The following is an 18,856-nucleotide window of genomic DNA, read 5'->3' on the forward strand; positions in this document are numbered from 1 at the left end:
TGACTATTTGAAAACCAGCGTAACGCATTCTTTGTTTCTTTCACCAACAGATCGAAATGAGATCTTGAAGTTATCTTCTTCCTTGAAAAATAAACACTCATGTGGGGTGGATGATATGTCACCATACGTTATAAAGAAGTTAATTTCCTATATTGTTGAACCTTTAACCCATGTGTTTAATTTATCATTTATGTCTGGAACATTTCCTGATTCAATGAAAGTTTCAAAAGTCATACCTTTATTTAAGAAAGGTGATATACATGATTTATCGAACTATCGCCCAATATCATTGCTTTCGACTTTTTCCAAGATTTTAGAAAGACTAATGTACAATCGATTATCTACTTTCCTTCATAAGCATTCAATTATTTTTTCGGAACAGTTTGGGTTTCGAAAATGTTATTCAACAGAGTCAGCTTTAATTTTTGCATCCGAACTTTTGTACAAATTTTATGAAAAAAAAGAGATAGCTTTAGGAGTGTATGTAGACCTTAGCAAGGCATTCGATTGTTTGGATCACAAAATCTTATTAAGAAAATTAAGTTTTTATGGAATTAGAGGCATTCCATTGGAATGGTTCCAAAGTTATCTGTCTAATAGAACACAATTTGTAAATTATAATGAATCTGACTCTGAATTGCTATTAATGAAGCAAGGTGTTCCTCAAGGTAGTATCTTGGGCCCGTTATTATTTTTGCTCTTCATAAATGACATTGTTGAGTCTTCAAGGAAATTACATTATGTACTGTATGCCGATGACACAAACATCTTCTATTCTGGTAAAAATTTGAAAGACTTAATTTTCGAAGCCAATGTTGAACTTCAAAAGGTTGCTAGCTGGTTTTCATCAAATAAATTAAAAATTAATCAGACCAAAACAAAGTTCATGATATTTAACTTTGGTAAAAAAAATGATACTTTAATTGAAAATGTTAATCTGACAATAGATGGTAACTGTATTGACCAGGTACAATTTGCCAATTTTTTAGGAGTTGCCATTGACAACAAACTTACATGGGCAAAACACATTGAATTAATTTCCAGGAAGATTCGGTCCCAAGTCGGTGTAATGAATAAGCTCAAAAGTTTTCTACCATCCTCTACCATGCTTTCTCTTTACTACACTCTCATATATCCTTACTTAACGTACTGTAATTTAGTTTGGGCGAGAACGTCTAATAATTTATTAAAGCCCCTTATCATACTTCAAAAGCGGGCTGTTCGGTTGTGCTGCAATGCTTCATTCAGGGCGCACACCTCTTCATTATTTAAATCCTTAAATTTACTCAAACTTCCAGATATTCTTTCTCAACGGACTTTATTATTTATGTACAAACTCCAAAATAATTTACTACCAGTAACGTTTTATGACAGTTTTCATTTGAACTCGGATGTCCACTCCTTTAATACAAGAAAAAAAAATGACTTCCATCTACCAAAATTCACTAACTCATTTTTGCAAAATAAATCAATTAGATATCAAGGTCCTCACAAATGGAACTCCATGTCAAGTTATTTAAAGGGTATTAAGAACCAGAACGCATTTAAACTTAAACTGAAAAGAACAATACTTGCCACTTATTGATTTATTGAAATACATAATTGACTCATATATTTTGTTAGCATGAAACATTATTATTATTGTATTGTATTGTATTGTATTGTATCGTATTTCATCTTGTTTTTATGTTTGGGGTTGCTTGTTTACAAGTTTTTAACTTATTTTAGCAATCCCGGTATTTATTTATAATGATTTCATTTGTAATGATTTCATTTTGATGTTTTTATCTTTTGCCGAATAAATGTGAATTTGAATTTGAATTTGAATTTGAATTTGAATTTGAATTTGAATTTGAATTTGAATTTATGATTTGGTGACATCTAAATTGATATCAGTGTTTCTTTGATATTTTTGTAAGCATCTCCATCAACATCTTCCTTTTCATATCGTATAAAAATATGTTAGTGTGGTAGAAGCGAAGCAAAGCATGCTTCAATTCCTAACTTGTATATTTCTCTGAACTTTTTGCAAAGTTTTGATGTACTAGCTATTTATATGTTGATTTGGATTGTTGAATAAATCTAATACTTGTTGACACAAAAAAGAGCTTGAAGGATCTCTTTTTGTGTTTAAAAAAAAATATGTAAATTCTAGTTTTGATGTTGCAAACAGCTGTATTTTATTCCAAATGTCCCTTGAAATATGAAACACACTTTGATTTTAGAGTTGCTACTTCTTGGTCTGAAATTATGCCAACAAAAGAAACAAGGCAATTTAAGTTAGAAAATATGCACAGAATTTGAATACTTTATTCTACTCTAATGATTGATTGATTCATTTTTATTCACCAAGCTTCCAACATACAACAATATACAAGAATAACAGATCAAAATTAAGTCAGCTTGAACAGGATAACCCACGAAAGCTTGAGAGCTTATTTCCAGTAGGGTCCCCGACAGACATGTACAAAATGAATAAGTTAAAAATAGTAATATTTACCAACATATAAGAATAAAATCTTATTAAAGATAATAATGATGATAATAATAATAACAACATTAATTAAACTGATGATAGAAATGATAATAAGTACAAGAAGGAGAAAGAAGAAAAAGAGGAGGAGAAGGAGGAAGAAGAAAATGAAAATGATGAATATGTAGAATTTCTATAACGTACAAAAACAAGAGTATACAAAATGAAAAAGTATGAACCGGCAGAAGAATAAAAATTTCAATCCTAGCATACCGTATATCATGACAGTCACTTCTTTAATTTCTCTGACTCTCGAGTGTTAGGTATTCCTTTAATTTCCTCTTAAAATGATATCAAATCAAATCAAATTAATTTAATAAAAAAAGTAGGCCTATAATCCACAATTATGGATTATCATCAACGTAATCGTAATATTGTTCCATGAATAAAAATATGGGAGATATCATTCTAGCTCTCGCTCTCTCTCTATCTCTCTCTTCCTCCTCCCCTCTGTTTTTCTTGTACTTTGTCCCTGCCGGTGTCATTCCCCCTTCGTAACTGCGGTTCTTTCGAAATAGCAGGTTTCCCCGAATATCTTGGCAACAGCTTGATGTCGATGCGGACAAAAGCTGGGGACAGTCCCTTTTGTTTCTTCATACAGCCGGTTTCTGTGACGTTTCCGTAGAGATCAGTGCTTGGCGGCCGCAGAAAGATCGTTCGAGAACTCACACTGCGCATGCGCTTCCGCAAGATAATGATTCTGCTAGTCTATTCTGTATGAATGAATTAAAGCCGGTAAAATACATGTGGAAAGAAGGATCACGACCGCTTGAATCTCTCAACTGAATGAAATATTGAAATACAGACAATAATACGATTATTAAACGCATCGAGAGAAGTGGTGAGTACTAGTTATAATTACTACTACATATATTAAAGAGATTTAAGTGAGGAACTCCCCGAATAATTTTCTGGTCGCCCGGCTTTGTGCATGCAGTTGCAGTTGGTGGCATGGCACCGTTTTCAGTGCATATTGATGTGAGACGTGTAGACTCTAGCCTTCTTCTACATGTTCTAGGCCCTGAGCTGAGCAACTGCATCAATCATGAATGTAAAAAATGTATTCGAACAATTCGAGTAGATAGTCCATCCCGTAGTTGAGTTCATTGATTTGATGCTTTTGTCAGAACTGCAGAACAGCGATATATACGGTTTAGAATCTTGGAATGCAATGTGAAGACGGTAGAAAATAGGGCGCTTGTTCACAACTGCGTTTGACCATTTTGGACCAGTGACTCTGGCGTGGAGATTCCTAAATATAAGTTATATAACACACCAAAAGCCATCTAAATGACTAAATCTTCCACAATTTTTAAAAAAACAGTCATGATTTAAAAGTCATTATCTTTCTTACCTGTTTTGTGTCAATTTTCTTATCTTTTTTGGAGTATTTTTCCTAAAAACAAGTTAGGAACTTAGGGCAGGCATCACTTTCTCACCAGTACTAAGTAGGCCTAGCTAAAAGAGTAGGGGCGCTGGTCCGAGAATAAGAAACGTCTCCGTAAACGCAGACATTCGCGTCCTAGAAAGTAAGGTTTGTCTGCATTTACGCAGACAATTCTTATTTCCGATCCACACGTTGGCAATGCGAAAAAAAACAGATTCCGCAACGATGCTGCAGGCCTTAAATTTCGTCATTTTTAGGGCAAGGCCAGTTTGGCCTCGAGTACCTGATATTTTTAAGGGCACCAAGGCCAAAATATTTTTACAAAAAGGGCATCGAGGCCAAAATATTTTACAAAAAGGGCATCGAGTATGAGGCCAAAAAAATTGTTTCTACTTTTGTTAGATGTCATGTGTATTTTATGAAACTTGTGTGGGATCAATTTCCCATGACTTTTAGCACCAGCTTCTTCACAGAATGTATAAAGGTCTACGGTACATACAAACAAGGCGGCGGCCCGCAAGCCTTAGATTTAGCAGCCAGGAACAAGGGGCATTTTTTTTTTTAAGTCGCCCTTTGCCACAGGAATTTACCAGAGCAAGGGGCAATTTTCCAAAAACAGATAGGCCCCTTATCTAATCATAAGTTCAAAGAGAGTTGTTAATTTCATAATGTGAATAGATCGAACGATCAATTTAATAACTTTTTAATCTTAACAATATGAACAGGAAAGATTGATTAAGAACATTAAACTTGCACAGTAAAGTAACTAAAAATATTGATGAGCAAATGAATAAATAAATTGTCAATTTCACAAACATCGAAAGTCAGAAGGACTTGGCAAGTTTACCGGGCCGGGTATCCCAAATCAAAATCGCACCTCACACACAAACCTTCCGCCACTCTCTCGGTAGTAGGAGCAAATTTGAAGAAATTATCTTTTTAACTGTTGTATAGAAAGGTCTAGATAGGCCTAACTAATGAAATAAGATGTAAAAATGTCCTTATAGACATTCGACAGCTGAAAATGACACGCTCAGCTCAGTTGCGTAACGTGCATTCACGAAACCAAAATCGTTCCTCGCACACACACTCTCGCCACTTTTGGTGGGAAGCTGTCGGGCTGGAAGTTTGCCAGCGAAACCGATGCACCCTCGGAGACTCGCAGCGCGTAATTTTACCGGGACTCGAAACGTTCGTCTTGGGAGGCTGGCGGGGTAGCTTTTTGAAGCGAGGTCGGCTGGTGGCAAAATGAGAGTAATTACGATCGAGAACATCGTAGGTGTTCTTAACTTATTAATAAGATAATTCTAAATTCTATTTGAGATAAAATAATAAACTAGACCTACAAACAAACCTCGACAGATCTCTAATGACTATTTGAATGCTTGTTTATTTCTCCATTTGACGATTTGTTTTCTTGATCCTGCACCCTGGCCTTTGATTTGTACGTACGTACGTGCGTGCGTCAACAACATGCACCATATGCATATCATGCGATCGCATGAACGTACGTGCGCTAGCGCATTGCCTATATAATAACAAAGGGCGCATTTTCACGGCACTTGCGCCTTATTAAAGCACTTAATACGAAGCTAGAAGAGAGCTCGTGGGCGGCAAACTGTTCGTGATTCGTGTATTTTTTCTGTTCTAATAATTTATGGGCGCATTTTCACGGAAAACACTTGCGCCTTGCCGTCTAGTTTTAAGCGCAATTGGTGGTTTTATGTGCGCAAATTTAAAAAAAAAAGGGCACGTCCATTGGAAAAAAGGCACGTCGGCCAGTTTGAAAAAAAGGGCACGGCCTTTTTGGCCGTGAATTTATCTTTTTTTGGGAGGGCACCGCGGCCAGTCATAGGGGCATCGACGGCCTGGCCGTCGATGGCCGTCGATTAATTTAAGGCCTGATGCTGTAGTCTGCAGACACGGACCCTAATTTAACACTTTATCAACAAATCGTTGTGCCTTGAGAGAAGTCTAGCCAAGCTACCTACTGGCGTAAATATTCATAATTGAATGACACACGCCCTTTAAAACTAAAACAACAACATGGTTGTAGGAGCAGCTGAAGTACATGGCCTATGGTAGTCTTATAGTTTACGACTGACCAGGGTTTGTGCTTGCAGACTAACGATGCTCCTCGATGCATTTCACATTCACTCTGCACAGAGACTTTCACGTTATAAACGATAAAACCTTTGGAAGATGGACAAATAAAAGTAGACAGTAAACTGGGGGTATTTTATTATGCGGAATCCATTTTTCACTCTGCCAGCGCGCGGATCAGGATCCCCACACCCGCAGAGCACCGAGAATGGAAAATGTGGAGGGTCCTTATTAATCCTTGAATTCAGCAAAGTCGCTGCGCACCTTTTAAAACTAAATCACTATTATCGTAAAGTAACTATCAAATTGGCAATGCAAAACAGATTTGTACGTGTATATGGCATGTCTTAAATTAAACAGAAAAGAAATACAGAAAGAGATGCAGGTATTCAACTTCTATGCCTTGCTAAGTATACGCTTTGTCACCAGTAGCCTAAAGAGTAGGGGCGCTGGTCCGAGAATAAGGATCGTCCACATAAACATTTAGGTAAACACGTGCACATGATCAATTTAACATGATATTGCTTCACATAACAAAGGTCTTTGGGGGGAGACTACCATGACTCATGCAAGAGCATTTGTCATACAGGAAATTGATTCCCTGTTAAGTCACTAAAAGTATCCGTGTTTGTAGTCTTGCCTCCAGATGTGCTCAAAGAAATATCTTCCATACTAATGAGAATTAAAATACACCCAAATGTCAGAATAATGTTTTCAACTATATTTTTAGAACCCTAGATATTAATCTGAATTAGTTGGCCCTCCCAGAACTATTTACAATGTACTCTTATGTGGTCCTTAGTGATATCAAGACTAGCTATCTTTTTTTCCAGACCCTAGTCAACATCTTTTGAGAGGTGGAAATCCCATTTGCTAAATAGTTCTACAGGATGTCATTTGGCATGTGATATTGAAACAAAATTGCAGTGTGTATGAGTACTTTTAAAACTTTTAAATGATCAAGAAATTGCAAGTTAAATTTTCCAAAAGAATTGGTCATTATTCTGAATCAATATGATCTCCAATTGATATTTAATTTTTTTAAATTTTCGTCTTGTGAAACCAGTAAATAAAGATAAACGAACATGCAAGTAATTTTTTGTTGTCGATATGATTAATGGTGCTTGCCATCTATTCCCTTCTCTTTCCTTTGATTAATTAATCAAATAATTAATAATGGTATATATTTAATGTTATCTTACAGATATTGCACCAGAAGACTGTGAATTTAAGGTAAGATGGTAAAAGAAACTCAATACTATGATGTTCTTGGTGTTAGGAGTAATGCGACAGAGGCAGAATTAAAGAAAGCATACAGGAAACTTGCACTCAAGTATCATCCAGACAAGAACCCTGATGAACCAGAAAAGGTATGTACATTGAAGAGTAACAAGTATGTGATGTTCGTTCTTCTGTGTCATGTGATATACCGGTATTCAATTTGTTGGTGTCACCTTACCAGAAGTCATATATGAAAGGACAACAAATCTTTTGTGTTTAAAGGTGATAATCTCTTTAGAATATATCGTAATGCAAAACTGGGGAAAATTCAAGTCTTTGTTAATTTATTTGAGAGAAAAGAGAAGATATCTCGCTATCTGTTTCATATGCAAGATTTTATTAAAAGCTTTGCTATTATTCAATGTCTGGGCTTATCTTCATTTATTTCTTTTTTTTCCTCCAAATGATCCTCACAATTTTTATATTTTTATTTGTTTCCTTTTATTCTCCTTGTGTTTTGTGCTACGTCTCAATCAAGTTCAAGGAAATCTCTCTAGCATATGAGACTTTATCGGATCAAAAGAAGAGGAAAATATATGATGAAGGAGGAGAACAAGCCGTCAAAGAAGGAGGCACAGGAGGGGGCATGCACGACCCCATGGACTTGTTTGACATGTTCTTTAAGTTTGGGGGTGGGTCAAGAGGTCGGGAGAGGAGAGGCAAGGATGTGATCCATCAGCTGGCAGTCACTCTAGATGAACTGTACAATGGATCCGTAAGGAAACTGGCTCTTCAAAAGCAGGTTGTATGTGACAAGTGTGAAGGTAAGGACTATTTTACTGCACTGATTGGAATGTATTTTAAATCAAATGGAAGATTGTGTTAGGAAGAGACTCGTTCAGAGATATATTACTTAAGTGGTTATCAGATCTTGTTTGAATAAAACCATCAAAGTCAGTTTGAAATGATGCCGGGAAGTTTAGTAATCACTTTATACATATAATTGTTTAGTTTCTGTGACTGTCAAAAATTTGGCATAATCAAGCCCCTAAATAGAGGAAAATTTGCACATAATTTACTTGATACTTACATGATGAGAGGAATTATGGTAATTCTGAGACAAATTAAGTAGTCGCGTATTTGCCGGCGTAAAGGCCGCAGTATTTTTGGAAGAGAAAATATCAAAAAGTCGGGTGCGGCCTTTGCGGCAAAAGAGTAAAAAAAAAAAAAAAAACATAAGTCAAAACCAGCACAAATTTGCACATATGGGACTACGAAAGGTAAAATAACTATTCCACTATGGTACAGGATATTTCCACACATCTTACCGACGATTTTATTTTGCATTGTTGACGTGAAGACGAAAATAAACTTCCAAAAACAACATTTGTCGATAGATCTTGATCTAAGTTCGTGCCAATGCATTGCAAAAGTAAAGGAAGGGACCGTTTAACGGAGCTGCTGCGAAGCATCCATCTGAAGTCGCCATTTTGTTTTCCATTTCATGCAATTTCGCATTACACCGCACATTGTGGTAAATTATAAGAATATTGATGAATTTGGTATCACTTTGTAAAAAAAAATAGTGTTTTACGAGAAAATTACGATTACTTTGTTTTGTCCGTTTTTTTTTTGTCCTTTTTTTTTTTTTTTTTTTCTTCCCCTCTTTGAAATGTCAAAGTTGGGGTGCGGCCTATGCGGCGCTGCGGCCTTATCGCTGGCAAATACGGTATGCACAGAACTTGAATTTTCTTGAGAATGTCTATTGACTTTCTAATGGCACTGAACAAGGAATAAATTTCAGTAAAATAATATAAAACAATTTTATGATGTTTATTTGATAAGAGTCTGAATTTGCCTACCTATTTGCACTTGTGACATTAAAATAAATTATGTTCAAGGATTATCTTCATTCACTGTCAAAGAGCAATAATATGTACATGTATGTTACTTGAAAGACTCTTGCACAAACTAGATTTATGCAGTGTTTTATCTCTTATTGATTAGTTTCGCACCAAAATCATTCTTCTGTCCTGTATGTTATTTACATAATATTGGTAAATTATTTCTTTTTAAACTCTGATCTTAACATTCAATGTTGGTCTTTTCTTCTTGGAACTCTAACTTGCAGGGCGAGGAGGAAAGAAGGGAGCAGTAGAGAAGTGTGGGACATGTCGTGGGTCAGGTATGCAGGTCCACGTACGGCAGCTAGGTCCAGGAATGGTCCAGCAGATCCAGTCCATGTGCTCCTCATGTGAGGGACAGGGAGAGCGCATCAGTGCCAAGGACAGGTGCAAATCTTGTCAGGGTCAAAAGGTCATACGGGAACGCAAAATTCTAGAAGTTCATATAGATAAAGGTATAGTATATGTTTACACTTTCTTAACCCTCAGAGCTTTGGTTGGTATGATCAGACTGTCTCGGCCATGAAAACAGAAATTTAATAATGGATAACAGTGGGTACATTAGGTAAATCTGTAGTATATTATTTTATTTTTAGTTGTTTTAAAATTGTTTAACACTAAGCCCAACATTTACTTACATTTTACTACTCATTATTAGCTTGGTAATCCACCTAACATTTGTTATTTATGTAGCACCTTAAAAGTCAACAAACACAGGTTTAAAAGTGGAGAAAATTGTCTACATTGTGGAGTGTATAGTGGCAGACCCACTCTTCAGCCCCCCTTAAAGTAAGACCAGAAACTAAAAGAAGAAGAATAAAAAACTAATTAGTTTGACAGCTATTTCCTTTGCATTCAACACTAATAGGCCCATTAAAAAAACAAGCGGTGTCCCCCTGCCCTTTAAACACATTAATTAGCAGGAAGTACTAATGACATGTTGCTTCTGTGTATAATATGCCTACTGGTACTTTGTACTCTGTTTCATGGTGTTGAAGTGTACACTGTGCTTTGAAGTTGACATTCATTGATATTGATTCTCAAAAATTATAATAAATTTTAATACAATGCGTCCCAGAAAAAACGAAACCGAGAGTTATCAATGTTTTATCATAACTTATGACACATATTTGTAAAGCTTTAATAGGTCCTCCTCTTCCATTTGATGCAACTCATAATGAGGCATATTTCATGCATTTGTGATTTAAAAAATCAATTTGAAGAAAGGGTACCAAAGAGTCATTTGGTGGACTATATCTGAATTTCAAAAAGAAAATCTGATTTCTTGAAAGTTCATTTTCTACCCTTTCATATGACACCTCGATCAGGAAAAATGAGCTAGGAATTTTGTTATTTTTGTTATTTTTTAAGTAATGCTTGCATTTCCATGCTTTTTATTAAACAAATTTGTTTTCACTGGCTGTCTGCCAGAATTGACAAAAGACTTCACTCCGTTTTGTTGACGATCAGCTATAGACGAAAGAGTTCATGCATGGCTGATTGTCAATGAAACGAACTGTACATCAGTAGAAGATTAGCATACCAAAACACTGTTAAAAAAGCAGGTTTTGAAAATTAAAGAATCTAATGCAGAAGAGAGTAATCTTTATGCTGAAATTGATCTGGATGGAAGCAATGAGGAAGTGCAGACACCTCACATCAACAACAACAACCCAAAAGAGGGAAATATACCAGTCAATTCATGTTATCTAAAGCAATCAGCCTTGGCACAATACACCATTCATATACTGAATATTATCCCCCTTTTTTCTTAGTGAACAACGACATGATTATGAATGAGATGATATATGTATGCTGTTGGTTTCATGACACCAACATTAATTTCTATTATCATTTTCAACGAAACCAGGTATGAAGGATGGTCAGAAGATCACATTCCGTGGAGAAGGAGACCAGGAGCCTGGGCTGGAGCCTGGAGACATCATCATCATCCTGGACGAGAAGCCAAACGAGATGTTCAGGCGGCGAGGTAACGACCTCCTCATCATGGCCTGTAAGATTGAACTGGTAGAAGCACTCTGTGGATTCCAGAAGATCATCAATACCCTTGATAAGAGGGAGATTGTTATCATGTCACACCCAGGTAAGAGTTGCAGAAAAGAAACTCAACTGATGATATTTTATAGTGAACTCATGAGATATGGCCGTATGGGGTCTTCAAGTTTTGGGATCTAAAGTTGTATTTTATCAATTGAACTGTTTTTATGCCTCCGTTACGAAGTAGCCGGAGGCATTATGTTTTCGGGTTGTCCGTCCGTCCGTACGTACGTCCCGTTCTCATGATATCGTTATCTGAAGAACCGATTGATGGATTCCTGCCAAACTTTGGTCATGTATGTATCTTGCAGAGCCGATGAACTGATTAGATTTTGGGGTCACGAGGTCAAAGGTCAAAGGTCACAGGGCTCATTATGTATGCAAAAACAGCTCGTGATCGCGTTATCTCAAGAACCGATTGATGGATTCCTGCCAAACATTGGTCATGTATGTATCTTGCAGAGCCGATGAACTGATTAGATTTTGAGGTCACGAGGTCAAAGGTCAAAGGTCACAGGGCTCATTATGTATGCAAAAACAGCTCGTGATCGCGTTATCTCAAGAACCGATCGATGGATTCCTGCCAAACTTTGGTCATGTATGTATCTTGCAGAGCCGATGAACTGATTAGATTTTGGGGTCACGAGGTCAAAGGTCAAAGGTCACAGGGCTCATTATATATGCAAAAATATGATGGAGGCATCATTTTCGACTGCGCGCAGTCGAAGTTCCATCTAGTTTTAAATGTGTTCCAGAAGGCTGGGTGTTTAAAGGAATGAATGAACATAATATCCATTTAATACATTGGCAAAAAAGAAGAAGCTTATTCTTACTCTGCAGTCATCAAAACTATGTCCACATGATGCACACAAAAATATAACCTCTCCTGTTTCTCCTTATACTGATCCATAACACTAGGTATGTGGTTGCCTGTGAGTTGTTATTGCTAGCTGCAAAAATGTAAAGCCTTGTTCACATTAAATTGCTGATGTAATCCATTGAGGCATACTAAGATGATATAAAGCCTCGTTCAATATGACACTGCAAAACTGGGGCAATTTTTTTTATTTTTATTTTTTATAACATAATGTGATAAGCTTCACATTTCTGAAACTCAGAGGTCAGTGAATACGTGCAAGTTCTTTATTTTCATGCAGTTGCCATTCAATTTGCACATTTAAAAAAACAATTGGGGGGGGGGGGGGTGCAGCAGTTTTCTGCGCCATATCTGAACAGGCCTTAAGTGTAGTGTTCTTCCCACTTCTGTATTTTTTCATACACCTGTAAGTTAGTACATGTACGATCTTTGTTGCATGCAGCTACTATCCCCCCCCCCCCCACTCCCACTTTCTATTCATTTACACAAAACCAAATACCCTGTTGTTTACAGTGTCATGTATGAAAAAGCCTAACAAATTTCCCTTTATATATATTTTTTTTAAAATCACATTTCTGTCTCTTGTATTCCATTTACAGGTGAGATCGTCAAACCAGGTGACATCAAGATGGTCGTTGGCGAGGGAATGCCTCTGTACAAAAATCCCTTTGAGAGAGGGCGCTTGATAATCCAATTCCAGATCAACTTCCCGGAGAACAATGCCATCCAAGAGAAGAACCTTGAGAAGCTAGAAGCCATCATGCCAGCCCGTGAGGATTGCATTGTTACGGATGATATGGAGATGGTTACTCTCTCAGATTATACCTTAGAGCATGAATCCAGAGGTCACCATGGAGGGGGAAATGCATATGATGAGGACGATGAAAACCAGATGCCCCGCGGAATGCAGTGCCAGTCACATTAATAGGGATAATGTAACCTATCTCTATGTTCAAAGGGAAGGACTTGAAATTTGTTCCTTCTTTTGGATGTATGAGTTGCGTTGAATTTTCCTCAAAAGCTAAATCCCACATAAAGTGGAATAACGCAAGCCTAATATGAGTATTAATTGTGTCCTCTACATAACAGAACTTTACATTAAAAGTGTCATTACATTTGAGACACGTCAACACTAGCCAATATTGTTAATCTTTGTTTGATATCCAGTAAATTCTGTTATATGGAGGACACAATTAGTATTCTCCATGGCCATATCACAAATCCCCCAACCAGCATAAAGGAAATGAGATGCATTTTGTGTGTACACAGAAAAAAAAATCTACTGTGTGCAATAAAGGGCATGATACAAGTGCTTTTCAGTTTATTGCTGGACATTTTAGTTTTGTTTGTATAAGTAAATCTCTGAACTCCTCTTCGGGGAACTATGCCACCACAAGGCCATTTGGCCTTTTTTTTAGTTCCCTATTTTCATTTTTTTATATATTTCAAATGCTTATTATAGTATATATCTTTGTATTGTTTTTATTGAAAATGGAACGAATAAAATGAATTGTAGGGAATTTTCCTACCTCTTGTGGAAACGATGAGCTCTTCACGGCAGGAGTAAAGGTAAGTACAGTATGATAGTTTTTTAAAGACCGATAAGTTTATAGTGTGTTTACATGTAAATCTCTTTCAGATCCATCATCATTACTTTTTTTTGTACCAAAATTGTTTCAAATTGATTGTAAAAATAATGTAGTTTCCTAAGTTGAATAAATTGTATTTTTTGTACCTCAATTTTTTAAAAGGCATTTCTCTTACAGAATGTCTTGTATTTAGTTCTATTTATTATTATTATGCAAATAAGTGGGGAGAATGCAGACTCAAATGTTTATGCACACTATCTTGCGCCGTCACATATCATGCAAATATTCGTTTTTGACACAGAATATTCTGCAGAAATTAAAAATGAGGTTATGATTTGTGAAACAAACATGTATAATTCACATGTCATCCAGTATTATCCATATTCCATGCATCCAAAGTTGAAAGTTTGACCTCTTTTTTTGTTTATGTTCTTTCAATGTGGTTTGTGAACTCATGCTAGTCAGTTACTTGAATACGCATGTGAAATATTACCATTCATATTACATGTACCAAATAATACTTATATGATAGAATGAGGGGATGACCATTTTCTTTTTTAATTGGTCATTCCAAGAACATTAATGAAATATGTGTAAAGATTATTATCAAAATCATGTTTAATTGTTTGTTTGATTGTTTGATTGATTGATAGATATAAAAACAAATAAAAGGATTAATGTGTTATGATGAAAAGTGGTACAATTTTCAAATGAGATAAGTTTTTAATTGTCTTTTTTAAAATGATAAGTTACCATGAGATATGAACTGCAACGTTTACAAGGAAGGTGCTCTATGAGATATGCGCGTGAGGACAATGGTTTCTATTATAACTATGTCTCTATTCTTATTATACAGTTTCGCATAGTTGATGTTGTAGGAGTAGAACATTCAGAAAAGTGATGGCATCAATTTTTGTATCAAATAATCTTTAAGTATTTGTGCAATTTAGATTGTCTTGTGAAGTGTTTGAAAGTCTTGTCACCAATTTGTACATATATGTAGCCTATTGATAAAGCCAATATCAGGCATGGGACTCATTTGATTATTTCCACACAAGGCTTCCATAGTCGGACAGAAAAGAACAATGTATTCTCTCATTATAAAAGATATAACCATATGTTGCATTTATTTATTACTTTGCACAGTCATATTTAAGGTGAATCATTGATTGATTTGTTTCAAAGGCAGGATTGCATCATTCTAACCAAAATCTAATACATGTATTTTATTACTTTTAATTGTTTGAAGAATTGAATTTTTTCAAGTTAGTCACTTGTGTTTGGAGGACCCGTATTCAATTCATTACAGGTAATTAAATTATGTCACTATATTACTCAGTGTTTCGCTTAGCTAAGTAAAATGGCTCAAGTCTTGTTCAAATCACATCTTATTACATGTATTGTACTTTACTTAACCAACTTTCAGGAAAAGTTCTTCCTGATGGATGTTGTGATGTCACGTTACTTATCAATTAAACAAGAACGCATTGCTTCAAATTCACAATTACGTGTATATTATTTGCTGAACATTATTATGATTCTGTGTATAAAACCACATGCCTTTCAATCAAGGCTGCCTAAATAATACCTGCTAGGGAGTTGTCTTAAACTTAAGTGAATACTGAGTGAAATACCTGTTTTTCTGACCTAAGTATTGAATTGAATATTGGTGTATGGTTTGTCTGAAGTATTTGTGTGTTCCTGTCCCACCTCATTGTACATGTATATGAATCAATCAATTCCTTGTCCTTTAGACCATTCCATCTCTTCTCATTATCATTCATACTTTGCCACATTGGCAATTTGTTCTTAAAATATTGAAGTGACATTTTCATACTAAAACCAGAAAATTTTGTGTGCATCAAATATTCACAAATTTTATAAGTGGTTCAGAACTTCAGATAGCCAAAGTTTCATGCCCAAAACATCACAACTGACACAACATTGACCTTCAGCAATACCTGAAGGTTTCTTGCTGTGAAAAATCGCTCTCATGTCACGATTGTTTCTTGTATTACAAAATTTTGGTATGCTGCTGCATGTTAAGTACATAAGGCAGTATGGTATTAAGAGAGATATTTCACAGTAATGGATCTTTTTTGTGTTACAATGTGAAAGCTATTCAACATTCACAGTAATGTCATTTGTGTCATATTGTTTATGAATTCCTTGGTCTGTGGGTTAATTTTCATGGTTATCTTTTAGTTTGCAATAATTTTCTAATAATTTTATGGAATAAAGGCGTATCGCAAAGGCATTTAGCATTCATCTTCGTCTTTTACAATGCACTTTGGACCTCTACATGATTTGGTTGCACACTTTGTCACTTATCATGAGCATACGATGTACATGTACTTGGGCATTTTACTGGCGTCAAGGTAATTTATGTGCCAAAATGGAGATAGTTCAAATTTTATATCAAATCAAATTTTGATTTGTTTGTCCCATGTTCAAAATTCTCTGGACCACCTGGATCACTTCATTTGTACATTACATAGCAAATTTTGAAAGGAAAAGACAAGTACTGTACATCTAAAAAGTAAAAACAGAGAAATAAAGAAAAATCCATATTCAAAAGCTAGGATTGACTCTGAAGTGTAACGGTTGCAAATTTTTGGAAATTAACATTGGTACGGTGGAATACGATATGTATCTTTTTTATTTGCTAATACATATACTGGTTTAATTATAATATTGGTTAAATTTAAACAATTTTGAATGTCATGTCAGAGTTTATTTTCCATGATTATGCTGTGTAAGGCAGACATCGCACAATACATTTTTTCTCTCCAATGAATTGGATCGAGTATGCAGCGTAATTTGCAAGTAGAGTATTATAACCTTCTCTCTGGCATTGTGTGACATATTGTATGTTCCCTTAGCCAGCTCACTTGTATAAATTAGAAAAATAAGCATCTGTACAATTTAGGAGGATCTTGTATATTTATTCTTGCGTGAATAAATTCTACAAAGGTTTTTATTCTGTATTTATGAGCTATAACGCAAGAGAGTTTTGATGTATAAATACAAGTAATAAATATTGATTAATCAAGTTGTATCGAAATTTGTGTTGTTCCATCTACTTTTTATTTTTTGCAAGGTAGGATCATTTATTTTCCTTTTAAATATATGTACTAGAAAAGATTAAAAAACACAAAAGGAAAATCCGCCATATCACACTTCGGGGACCTTTTTTAACACAAGCATAAGTAAATGCCGTCTTCTTTGTCAATGGAGCCTGAATTTGAAATCAACAATTTAAAGGAAGGGAATTATTTTAGTTGGAAACAAAAAAAGAGATGGTGTACAATAGTTATATTAGCTTAGTGAGAGAAAGAGAGAGGGAGTGAGAGAATGAGAAAAAGAGAGGGGGAGTTAGAGAATGAGAGAGAGAGAGAGAGGGGGGGGGGGGGGTGAAATGACTAATAATGATGTGAGTTGGCTCTGCTTGTAAAGAGTCTGCTTGTCAAACCACAGATTGTTGATTTGAATCCAGCCTAGGGGATAACTGAAGTCTGTGTTGTTTGTTAACATGCACCTCCCCTGTTTCATAGATGCAGGCTATGTCACTCTCTCTCTCTCTCTCTCTCTCTCTCCCTCCCTCTCTCTCTCTCCCCCTCTCTCTCTCTCCCTCTCTCTCTCTCCCTCTCTCTCTCTCTATTTATATATTTAAAAAAAAAAAAATTGATATCCAAACATAACAACAGCAACAAAAGTTGGGGTGGGAGGAGGTGGGGTAATTGTTTTTCGTCATATGCTCACCGCTCATTTACAATTTTCATCTAGAAAGTAGTATTTTCCAAGTAACAATTGAGTAAAAGAAAATACAGGGGGCATTTAAAAAAAAAAATTTTTTTTGAAGGTCAATCATTTGGTAGTGAATTTTCGAGTTATTCATAATTTTTCTCAGAAATGTATTGAATATGATCTAGCTAAATTATTCCCCACGTGGATGTCTCAAGCCTATAAAAAGCTCATAATATAATGCAAGAATTTTGGCACATTGATCTTTCTCCATATTCACATTGTTTTATTTTAATGGTTTGAGGAAAACGGTTGGGAATGGATAAAAACTTACAGAAAAAAATGAAATATACACAAGGCGAGTGATAAACTTATACTTTTATGTAGGGGAATTCATTCCATCTCGATCTTAAAATATATCAAAAGAACGCCATCACGTGGCGTAAACCTTAAATTTTGTCTGCTGGATCACGGCGACGAAGAACGAGGAAAGAAAACAACAGTTTGACACGAGATTTATCTATATACTCTGTCACTTAGATCAATATGTGCAAGTTGCTACAGAGAACCCTTGATGTAAAGGTAATATTCACATTTAGATATAAAGTCTCGGATCACATGCTTCAACGTCTTTAAGGCTAAGCACTAGCAGCAGTACTAACAAAGTTAATCCTCGGGCTCGAGTGTGTGAGTGCAGTGGTGACCCTATATTGGAAGTCCCTATCGCTGGTTGTGGTCACTGGCCTCGAGCCTTTGATGGGTAGCTCTCTGTAAAACCTTGAAATGAGCTTCAAAATTCTATATGAAATATTGAAAGCTTTTGATCAGATATCTGAGACATACACTGATACAGAGACAATAATATAGTGTAACTCTATGTTATTTATCATGCTTGAGGGGGGGGGGGGGGTAATGTTTATGCACACTGCCAAAAAAAGTTCTTGCCTGTTAGAATCCCAGACAGGTCTTTTAAACCTTCTATTTGTTCTAATTTAAGAGTACAATAACTTATTGGAATATACTGTTTAAAGGCAATGCATGATTCTGTTCTGAATGGATTTTAATCCCTGTGTCTATGATGGAGGTCTAGACTAGGTCATGAAAAAAAAAAGATTTTATTTACATTTTCAATTTTTTGAATGCCATTTAATGCATTATTATTATTCAAGGCCATCTGGTTGGCTTTATTTTTCATTATATTTCTACTGTGGGGTAAACGATTAGGTTAAGGATTGTTATAACTAGACATATGAATAGGATGAGCAGTTTCAAATCATTTAAAATTTATTTTTTCAGTGTATTTGGCTGTGATATTACATGGGAAAATAATTAACCAATTCATCTATGTTTTTAGTCTTGTGATAGACAAAGGATAAATAAAATCATTGTGTCAGACTGTCAGATATATGATAGAGTAATTTCATATCATTACACCTGTAT

At 35.5% G+C, this 18,856-nt stretch overlaps 1 protein-coding gene across 1 annotated transcript; it reads left to right on the forward strand.

The window, feature by feature from the left end:
* Positions 1-3,229: 3,229 nt before the first annotated feature.
* Positions 3,230-16,736, forward strand: LOC578394 (dnaJ homolog subfamily A member 1). Its single transcript, XM_030972646.1, has 6 exons — positions 3,230-3,374; positions 7,228-7,393; positions 7,783-8,068; positions 9,376-9,603; positions 11,019-11,252; positions 12,683-16,736. The coding sequence occupies exons 2-6, from the start codon at positions 7,262-7,264 to the stop codon at positions 13,006-13,008; spliced, it is 1,206 nt and encodes a 401-aa protein (XP_030828506.1). The 5' UTR covers positions 3,230-3,374; positions 7,228-7,261; the 3' UTR covers positions 13,009-16,736.
* Positions 16,737-18,856: the final 2,120 nt, after the last annotated feature.

The sequence above is a fragment of the Strongylocentrotus purpuratus genome, unplaced genomic scaffold, assembly GCF_000002235.5.
Source record: "Strongylocentrotus purpuratus isolate Spur 01 unplaced genomic scaffold, Spur_5.0 spur5_scaffold_6, whole genome shotgun sequence".
In the NCBI taxonomy this organism is placed as follows: domain Eukaryota; kingdom Metazoa; phylum Echinodermata; class Echinoidea; order Camarodonta; family Strongylocentrotidae; genus Strongylocentrotus; species Strongylocentrotus purpuratus.